Source organism: Callorhinchus milii, unplaced genomic scaffold (assembly GCF_018977255.1).
Source record: "Callorhinchus milii isolate IMCB2004 unplaced genomic scaffold, IMCB_Cmil_1.0 Scaffold3, whole genome shotgun sequence".
NCBI classification, from domain to species: Eukaryota; Metazoa; Chordata; class Chondrichthyes; order Chimaeriformes; family Callorhinchidae; genus Callorhinchus; species Callorhinchus milii.
Genome location: NW_024704744.1, coordinates 40,611,528 through 40,622,539, shown reverse-complemented (window position 1 = coordinate 40,622,539; position 11,012 = coordinate 40,611,528). Strand labels below are relative to the sequence as shown.

Here is an 11,012-nt window from a genome sequence, read left to right as displayed (position 1 = left end):
TTAGTCAGAATTCTGATGGATGTTGTGGGCACTAATGGGTTTATTTTCAAGAACAATTGGCTGGTCGCACATCAGCAGATCATCTTCAGCCAGTGAGGAGCTTTGATCTGAGTTTACAAAGTTCGGGATATCAAATTTGGCCAGACAGTTCCATGGCTCCACAAGGATGTCACTTTCCCCTTCTTTTTCATGTGTGACCAAGTCTTCATTCTTTGGTCCAGATATCCTGCTTCCTGATTGTTGCCTCTCAAAGTGTCCAACCTCATTTACATAGCAATGAAAGAGGGACCGAGATTCTTCGCTCACTCGATGGACGAAAGCTTTGTCTGGTTTCTGTAGCATGGGATAACCCACAGAAAAGCCATTCATCCTATGTTGCTTAGCAGGAAGATCCACGTTTCTGCTATAAAAAAAGAAACGTCACACATTTAGGATGGATGAATTTTCAAAATCTGGATCAAAGCACAGATTCAACTTAACTAAAAATTACTTCAATTTCTTAAAGTTATGGAGGAATTGAAATATGATAGAACAATTGAACCATATACATTTTCAGCACAGAAGGCTACCATTTAAATGGATAGAAGATCAGGCAGTGCTTCTCATGTGGTTTCATGCTTAACTTTCTTAATCTCTTAACTTCCTTAACCTCTTTAAATTAATATGGTTTACAGCAAACATGCAGCAAAGTGCATTAAGTAGTTCACTGAACCCATCCCATTCAAAACTTCTGAACTGAGCCAATGTTCAGATTCATGATAATAATTGTTTCATTTGCTATCCTACCTTATCATGTCATCAAGATATCTCAAAGTGCTGGATTTACTGTTAAGTGTAGTGACTGTGTATTTTTAAGCAAACTTGGCAGCCAATTTGTGCACAGCAATGTTTCAAACATAGCCATGAAGTAATTGACCAATTTTATCTGGGGGCTTTGGGTCAAGACACCAGGAAAAACTGTTCCCTTTTCAAATATTGAAACGGGATCTTTAATGTCCACCCGAAAATGCAAATGGGACTTCAGTTTAACATCTCATATGAAACATGGCATCTCCCACAACGCAGTACACCCCCAGCACTGCACTGGAGTGTCATCCTGGACTATGAGTTCAAAGTCCCATTGTGGGGCTTAAACCCACAATCTTCAAATTCAGAGGTGAGAGTGCTGGCAACTGAATAAGGCTGACATCTAAAATTAACAAGAATTGATTCCTGGTCTGCATCCTGCACCAACACAAAGAAGATAAAACGTTAACAACTGTTTATATTTAAATCCATTACATTTATTAAGGGTTAACAAATAAAGTTAATAAAGGGTTAGAGGATATTCTTTTTCCTATAATGTAATAATATGATTATCCCACACAAATTCCAACAGTTTTATAGGCAGCTGACAATTCCTTTATAATTGCCTTGAAACCTCTTTTTGTCATGCTAATTAAAATCGCACTACAAACACAGTGAGCAACATTCCCCAGATGATAGATCCTGGAATAATTTCCTACATTGAGTATATGTAAGAAAAACATTCACAAAATTTGTGAGTCAAGTATTGCCAGAATAAAATAGCGCAGTTTAAATGTTTCTAGTTGAAGCTTATTCTTTTCACTGGGTTTTAAGACTGATCTTTCTTGGATGGCACAAAATCAGTGAAACACATTTTAATTTACCATTGTACACTAGGTCATTGCTTATGGTAAAGCCCCATTATAACATAGTAGTTGGGGTCTATGAAATCCCAACCAGCATTCCAACAGAAGGTGATCGCCGGGCAGCACTTCTGCATTCACTGCAAATACAAGTAGAAGGTTGATGTATTTCATCAGTGTTTCAAAATGCCAGTCGGCATGCAGGACCAGGAAACGAGGTCAGCAGTGAGCTGAGAGCCAAGAATTCAGCCACTTTGACCTCCTGTGTGCCGGCCAGCGTACGAAGCGCCATTGCAGTTCACAAGCATCGTTTTGCATATTTTGATAAGTAAATTACAGGATTGACACACTGCATCTGTAAGCAATCCAGCATTATAACAAAGCCCATTATTACGGGCTTCCACCTTTCATCCTTACAAGCAAATTGAGAATATTATAAGTATATTTTAAATATAGAATCTGAATTTATTTTAACCCTACATATGAGGCTTGGAAAATATGGTCACTTATGATGAGGAACAGGGCTGTGCTTTCAGACAGTATATCCATTAGTTGGCATGGTTACTAGAGGGCTATAATAACCAAAGCAGATTTACACATGTTAATTCTTCAATAAGTAGAGCATTGAAAAACAAACATTCCCTGTTTATATCAAATATAGAGACTGAAGATATCCGAGAGGAATTCTATTATTTTGGTTAATAGATGTTACATGCAAAGAAAGGGAGAAATGCTTAGGGTTTCTTTACTTAAGTTATCTGAGGTCTTGTGTATAATACAGTACCAAAGAACAAAAAAAATCAAATTCTTCATAAAAATCTTTACAGAAAGGCACACGGCAAATGCACGTTTTCCTGCACTAAAATATGGCTGACTTCTCAGTTGTCAGGTCACCACTGACATCAATCGTGCATGCAGGCATGATATCATAGAATCCTATAGCATAGAGAGAGGTCATTCGGCACTTTGTGCCAGTGCTGGCTCTTTGAAAGAGCTATTCAATTAGTTTCATTCCTCTGCTCTTTCCCCATAGACATGCAATATTTTTCTTTTCAAGTGAATATCCTATTCTTTTTTGAAAGATATGCGTAGGAAGCACCTCAGGCATCACTTTGTGAAACAAGGGCAGCAGTGAGGTTTTTTATACTATTGCAGTGTGCAGGAAAAATATGAATGTAAAACTGACAACCCAGAAGTCAGCAGTTTTCGTGCACTTTGCTTGGAAAACGTTGCTGAGATATTGAACCCAGAGGAACACAATACCACAAGGTTGTCCTGTAATTACCTGCTCGTCAGTCAATATACCGTACTTATTATTAAACAAATATGTCAACTTATTTTCAAACAAAAATCTGCATAATACAAAGTTATAAAATAGGGAGAAACAACGTACTCTTGATGAGGTGCTCCCGTCTTTGTCAGTAAAGTCAACACGAAAAACATGAAAATGACAAAGACTACCAGACCAACCCAAAATCCAATCACAATGGAGTCTGAAAAACAGAATGGGACTTTTAAGTTATTTCAATCAAAATGCAATCTACAAAGCAGAATTACTCACTCAAATGGCACATTTGTTCCAGAACAGAAACCTTGTAGCTTTTAACTTCTTCAACAGCTCCTGGCTGTTTGTGGAGCCTTATTAATAATTTTAATCCTTGCATATGATATAGCACTTTTTACATCAGGGAGATGATTAAAGTGCTCCACGAGATTTACTGTTAAGTGTGGTGACTATGTATTTTGTTGGCGCAAACTATGCATTTTGTAGGTGCAGACCAATATAGAGTTTGTTAACAAAATTCCCCACTACATGACTTGTGAAGTGCTATGATTTGTTTCAATGTGAGAAAACACTTTTTTCTTGTACTGTTTTCAAAAGTAAGTTTATTTGCCCTATCTCAGGAATTTCTAGGTAACTTTCAAAAAATTTCATGGCATGTGTATCTAGCCATATGAAGAACTCAGGGGATATTCCAATTGCACTGAAATTGCTTTAAAAAGGCAATGGGGGAGAAGCTGCCTCCAGACTAAGGTCCCATTTACCCATACTAGGTGAACCCTCACACTTACAGCAACAATCATTGTAGCATTGATAATAATGATGCAGTCAAATCAAATCTTAAGGCACTTGAGATTCTGCTGTCCAAAGATCATGCAATCTTTCCCAGAGAGAAGAGAAATATTCCACTGCTGCCCATTGGTTTTGGTTGATTTCAAACTATTCTGTGGATTGCAGCAGTTGATTGTCACAGTTTTAGTAGTTAAAAAGGGCTCAAGATAAGGAGCTCAAACCTTTTCCTCCTAATGGTAGGATTATGAGAATATACAGGACTGGAAAGTCTGTATGCCAAGGAGCTATGTGATTTTCTTCTGAATTTGTTGCCAAAATCTGCTTTCACCACCTCCTTAGATAGCTCATTCCAGATATTTATTATTCTTAAAATAATTACAGTTGTATGCCTTCCCTCTTTTGAGTTTAACTACATAAAATATGATTAACCTTCTCTTCTTCAGTGTGAACATTGCCAAAGTATCTTAGCACCTTAGACACCAAATTCTAAGTAACAGTAGATGGTTGTGAATGAGACACTCCATTCATTTTGGGCTTCAAGTTAATATTAATCACATTCAATGCAAATCGCTGACACTATTAGACAGCTCATTGTTGTGTTTGTAATCTGTGCAGGAGTCAGTTATTCCCTCTGCTTGTATTATTTATGAGCTACCACATGACTCTTCCATGACCAGTAATCAAATGATTCAATTAGCTGGTAATCTCATAACTTCTAACAATTATTCTACAGGTACTTTCCTCACAGCTTATTAACTTATTTTAAAAACAAACTGATTCAAAAAATTATCCATTCACATCATGGTTGTTTGTGAGACATTACGTATCACATATTATAACAGTTTCAACTAAATGTGTGCATTGTTTTGTGTAGGCATGCACACAAGTATCCTGCTGTATATAAATGTATAAATACGTACATTAAAAGCACACATGTACCCATTTTATATTTTTTGTGACTTTGCAAAACATTTATGTGATCTATTGCAAGGTACAACTACCACAAGGTACAGTCAAGATCAATAGTTAAATGAAGCAGGATTCAAGTCTGCATCCAAATCATGTGGATTCCTGGAACTCAGTGTTAGAGCACTTGCTTCGCAAACGAGAGGACCTGGGTTCGATTCCAGGGCAGGGTGAAACCTTGGGCAAGTTTCCTTACTCCACATGCCTCTGTTTACCTAGCAGTAAATAGGAACCTGGTTGTTAGTCGATTGGCAGATCGTTTTTCCAGGGGCAATAATCCTTTCAAAAATAAATAAATAAAAATAATAATTTGGTCACTCAATCCATGGCTATTTGTGAAACATTGCTGTGCACGATTGGCTGCCACGTTTCACCCACAAAATATACAGTCAATTCACTTTACAATATATTCTGTGAAATGCTTTGAGACGTCTCGAAGACGTGATAAGGGGCTATATCAAATACAAGGATTATTAATATATTTATTATTATTGCTGTGCACAAATGGCCTGCGGTGTTTGCCTTCAGAATCTGCACTATCACTGCACTTCGTAGTAAATCCTGTAATGTGCTTTGAGATGTCCTCCTAATGTGAAAGCTATACCAATACTAAGGATTATTATTTGAGATCACATTCACCAAAGAGGAACTCTGTTCAGAATTCTTTATATACCCACAGTTGCCTATAAATATAAAAAATTGCTGACTTTGTGCTCCTTAACTGCAAGTAAGTACTTCCCTGATACTGGCTTTAAGAGGTTTATGAATGAATGTGGCTATTTATATAAAAACATTGACTTTTTTCATCATCTGTAAATGTGTAGTGCCCAGACCTAAGTTCTTTGTTCTTTGGACACCTCACATTGTTAGAGCAGCCTATGTCTTGGAGGAATTGCAAATGTCACTCCAGAGCCAGTGATTATATTCCACAGGAGAAGGAGCTTTTTAATAAATAGCAGCTAACTGTTCAAACAGAAATACTGTATTGCACTGCAGTGCTCAGTCCAAGAAATTCTGTTAGAAACCACAATTTCACAACAATCTTCCAAGTCATTGCTTTTCTCTCTGGGAATGTACTAGCATTTAGTGGATAGGATCTGCAATGGTTCTCACTCATGATGTATGTGCAAATTTTATTGACGCTTTTGTACTAAGTGGCCTCTGCTTCTCTCCTAACCCCATCGGTGTGAATCCCTATTTCAAAGGTGACTAAACCTAGTCACACACAGACAGGTATTCCCAATTAACCCCAATGCCCGGTAACTGGAATGTCTAATCGGAGTCTGCTAGTAGACCTCCGATGTTGACAACTACCCTGCGAAGTGCTTACTCTTTTCCTTGTTTAGAATATTACAGAGACCTGAGGAAACATTCGGTAGAAACAACAGCTCTTTATTAAACCTAACAACCCTGGGCTACCTTGCATGTAAAGGAACACAGCAATGGACAATATACAACAATGGGATCAAACATAACATTCCCACATAACAACTAGCAACACAATACTACATTACTAAAGGAAAATGAAACCAACCCTGACCAACAGTAGTCCTGTACAGGTCAGTACATATCGGATGGTGACCATTAGTTAGTGATCACGAGGAGCGACAAGCATTGCTTTAAGAAGGGGTGTGGATCTATCCACCGTATGATGTGAATGTTAGGGTTTATTCCTGCGCTCGCGCCCAAGTGTTATTTTACTCTGCAGGTTACTTGTTAACTGACTGTCAATCAAGCAGCCCTGGATCTATACTTTGATGCAAACTGGTGTGTAGGCTGGTTGCTAATTCTGTGCTGCAAGCAGCTTCCACAACTTGGGATTTTATAGACCCCATTTCAGGGGCCAGGCTTCCCCATTTCCCTTAAATAATATTATATAGTTATTATACATAATATTTACACATCACAAAAGCCTGCAAGAGTAGGGTAACCGTGACAGATCTCATTATCAATAAACCTCAGTAAGTAATATCCATGGGGAAAGTTACACTGTTTAGAACTGATAAACAAATTCCCAGCATCTGCTGCCATTTTCATTTCCGGTTCTTCTGTTTTAGACAAATTCTATTGATAATATAATAATAACTATCATTACATTTGATATAGCACGTTAACACATTGTTCAGGACTTCACAGGAGTTACTTTCACAGTAAAGTGTAGTGACTGTGTATTTGTAGACAAACATTGCAGCAAATTTGCATCTAGCTATATCTTCCAAACACCCATGAAGTAATTGACCAATTTTATCTGGGAAATTGTTGGCTCGGACAGAGGGAGAAATTTCCTTCCCTCTTCAAGTAGAGCCATGGGATCCTTAATGTCTGCCTGAACAGACTGTTTATGTGTCATTTGAAGGATGGCACCACTGACAATGCGATGCTCCCCCAGTGTTGCACTGGAGTGTCAGCATAGACGTGAGCTCAAAGTCCTGACATGGTTTGATCTATCACAACCTTCTGTTTCAGAATCAAGAGTGCAACCAACTGAACCAGGCTGACAGCTTTCAGAGTAGGCTATTTGATGCCTATCATTAAAAAAAAGAGGAGCAATCAGTTTTACTGAACTAGGTAATAGAACTGACCATTGATTACGTCCATCACGTGAATTGGGTGCTATTTGGTAAATATACTCAAATTAGTGTAATAGCAATGATAAAACACTGTTCTTGCTGAAATAAACGTGTAGAGAGAACAACTCATAATAGCTCATAAAAACTTGAAAAATGACTGTAAAATTACACTTTGAGTCGCTTAAAACTGAAGCCCTTTTTCAGCAATAAATTCCATTCAAACAATTGTACAATCAGTGGGGTGAAAAATACAACATCAGTTTCACATTGTTAGAATTTGAACTTTTAAAAGCATGTGTGGCAAATTGAATGTAATGTGAGTCCCAGTGAAAAAGATAGATTAATTGCTCTGAGGCAGATTACAAACAGTATACCTACTTTCCATTTGGTGAATGTAGTGAGCGTGTTTAAATTGGATATGAATCTGGTCAGTGCTATATAATTGTGTCTGGTTGGATTATTGTTGAGAGAGTGGCTTTGACTCCAGTCTTTGGTGAGCATCCTCTGCTACACAAGTGTGACAGTTAAAACCCACAGAGCATTTTTATTCTTGATCGTCACAAATCAAATGTCAAATTCAGAACAGTTAAAGTTTCAGATCCGCATTGCCTAGGGTTAACTTGTTGGCCTTAGCATGAATGTAATTGAAGGATATTACATGCATTTATCACAGGGCAACTGTGAACACCAGATACCTTTTTGACATCTCTGAGTTCTCTCTGTAGTGCTGCAAAGCAGAAACTGCAGAAACCTGCAGTATTTACTTCTCTTTGTCAGTATAACAAATCTGAGTTTTGTTATGTATCATACTTCTTACATAAACATTTGAAAATGACCTTGTGCTTATAATATTTCCAGTATAGAAATCTTAAACTTCTCCTGTTAAAATTGCAAGATGTTTTTTAACCATTCACCTTTTATTAACTAACCTTCCTGATCAGAATGATGTTGAGACTGGCGCTACAAGAGTTGGAGCACTTGACAAAGATTAATATTTTACAGATCAAAAGACTTGATAGCGTCCAATTTAAAAAGTTTATTAAAGGATTTGAAACCTTTCCATAGATAATATAATATTTGTAACACCTGGCCAACAACCCCCCAAATAAAATTGTTCATTCATTTCATGGCTGTTTGTGGGACAATGTTATGTGGAGTCCTGTAGCTCAGTGGTTAGAGCACTCGCTTTGCAAGCGAGAGACCTGAGTTCAATTCCAGGCAGGGCGAAACCTTGGGCAAGTTTCCTTACTCCACACACCTAATAATAATCCCTTCAAAAACAATAATAAAATTGGTCATTTTCAATCTGCGACTGTTTGTGGGACATTGCTGCGCGCAATTGGCTGCTGCGTTCGCCCACAAATATACAGTCAATTCAGTGTGTTCTGTGAAGCGCTTTCGGACGTCCTCCCGACGTGAAAATGCAAGGATTATCATTATCATTATCATTATTATTATTATGTGCTAATTGGCTGTCACATTTGCCCACAAAAACAGTCACTACACTTTTCAGTATATAATGTGAAGCCCATTGAGGTGTTTGACATGAAGGCCACTGTACCAAATGCAAGAATTATTATTATTATTATTATTAACATCATGAGATACTAACTTGGAGGTTGTAATACAATCAATTTGAGCATTATATTTTATACCTGATTTTGTCCAACTCTTGTCTAATTGATCTTTATATAAAAAAAAGGCTTCAATGAGGCCAATAATCTATTGCTAAGTGGTTATATTTAAAAAAAGACATGACTGATCTGGTTGAACTTGAACAGGATGCTACCTCGTGTGTAGGCCGCTATATAAATGCGAGTTGCTGTTGAACTGGAATTATATTTTTCTAAATTGGATTTTAAGATTTTTCCATATGTTTTCAGAAATCTTGGTTGTGAACAACACTGAGTTATAGTTGGCTGAAAAAGCAAAGTAAGTGAGTAATTGTCAATCCCTGTTCTTTTGATTTTTCTATCAGTAGAAATTTGCAACTAATAACTGTATGGAAAGAAGAGTGCAATGAGATTATATCACAATTTCCCTGAATATCAGTTGTTATAATCTCACTGTTGTTAACCATTACTGTATTGATGATAGGTTAATGTCCTCTATAATAATAACTTACATCTGTGTGCCTTCAGTCCTTCAAACGAAACAGGTCCATAATCATAGTATTCATAGCCCCAGGTGTAATCATTGTTAAACCCTGGATGGTGAGTGGTCTTGTTTACAACAGGGTTATTTTCAGACATTTTGGACCTGTAGATAATAATAAAATTAAATATTGTTTTGTAAAAGTAATCAAATGTCCAAAGCAAAGTCAGAGATTTGCACTCCCAGAATGATTCATTTAGGAAACACACTTTGTAAAACATGGTGTGGTGTATTAACAAATCAAATTATTCATCTACTGATAATAATCTATTTAAATTCTCGTGAGCACCAAATCTTTGATTTGAAGACCTCCAGGATTCTTTCGCCTGCACCTTCTTTTCCATTTGACTCTCTTTTGATCAGATCCAGAAAGAAACTGATATGCTTATCAGCCATAACACTATAAGGGCTTCAGACTGTTATACAAATGTGTTCTCTCACACTACACTATATTTATCTTGATCTATCATGATGCAGTCTGTGGTAGTGCTGGTTTAGACATTTCAAAATAAGTTCAACAGGACATTAAATCTTCTAAAACAGGAATTTGACCAATTATTTGAGATAACTTTTCACTCTTATAAAGTGATCTAAAACAAGTGACATGGTAGAGCTAAAAGATCTCAGCTAAGCTCGTTGGACGTGAGAATAGAAGTCTTTTCTTCATGAGAATGTGGACTGCCATAGAAGGCCTATATGCAAAATCAGTAGATGTTTAAAAGCAAACAGATAGAAACTTCCAAAGTAAAAAATATTAAGGAATTTGGAAATAAAGTGAAGATAAGAGAGGGGGAATATTTTATCTGGATCTAGATTTACTCTGTTAACATAACATTTCAGAATTTGTCAAATTGTTAGACACAATTGTTCATTTTGAAACCAGTTCTACATTTTATTTTTGGACAGTCGGATGTCTTACACATGCGAAAATTCATCACCATGTTTAAGAACATTCAAACCAAACTGAGAGTTCCATGCATTCCACCTACATATGGAAGTTCCCATGTATTGGTGTATTGGATGCATCCTGTTTGCCTAATTCGGAGAGTATTAGGTGCAAAATGGCAAGAGCCAAAACTTGAGGATCCTCAACCAATTAAAACTTCATAGCTTGCCATTGCTCCTCCTACTTGCTTTTTTTAGGACAAGACACTGAATTTTTACACTGCTCTGTGAAGTGGAGTGAGTAACCATGCCTGGTCAGCACCTGATGTGAGGAAGTGCTGACAGAAGTGTCAGTCTTGTCAATATTGAGCTGCAGACAATTAGAGCTCATCCAGGGTAACATGTCTGACAGGCAATCGATCTCTGCATCTAAATTATCCCAAAGTGCTTCTATTTTGCTTTTTGATAATAATATTGAAATTCTGATGGACAAATGATGGAAGGGTTAATCACAGCTAACATTTTTTTTACATTGGGATATTCCAGGGACAAAGTACCATCAAGCAAGTAAGAAAACCTGTAGCTCATCACAGCCTGTGTGCAAGAGGCCCTCCGAAAGTGCAATAAGGGTGGTCAACAAAGCTTGCAACCACACAGATAGAAGAAGCTTCTCAAAGCTAGAGCATAGATTTATCAGTCCAGCCAACAACTGGC

The 11,012-nt window shown here is 37.2% G+C and overlaps 1 protein-coding gene across 1 annotated transcript; it reads right to left on the bottom strand.

The window, feature by feature from the left end:
- Positions 1-9,511, bottom strand: mrap2a (melanocortin 2 receptor accessory protein 2a). The gene is made up of 3 exons (XM_007908433.1): positions 9,385-9,511; positions 3,043-3,142; positions 1-400 (listed from the first exon to the last, which is right to left on the bottom strand). The coding sequence occupies exons 1-3, from the start codon at positions 9,509-9,511 to the stop codon at positions 1-3; spliced, it is 627 nt and encodes a 208-aa protein (XP_007906624.1).
- Between the last annotated feature and the right edge of the window lie 1,501 nt (positions 9,512-11,012).

Bases quoted from the DNA above. Each gene is read 5' to 3' on its own strand.
- mrap2a (XM_007908433.1), bottom strand. From the start codon at position 9,511: ATGTCTGAAAATAACCCTGTTGTAAACAAGACCACTCACCATCCAGGG. The intron at 3,143-9,384 runs GTAAGTTATTAT...TCTGTTTTTCAG, and splicing joins AGGACTGAAGGCACACAGAT to ACTCCATTGTGATTGGATTT. The intron at 401-3,042 runs GTACGTTGTTTC...TTTTTATAGCAG, and splicing joins ACGGGAGCACCTCATCAAGA to AAACGTGGATCTTCCTGCTA.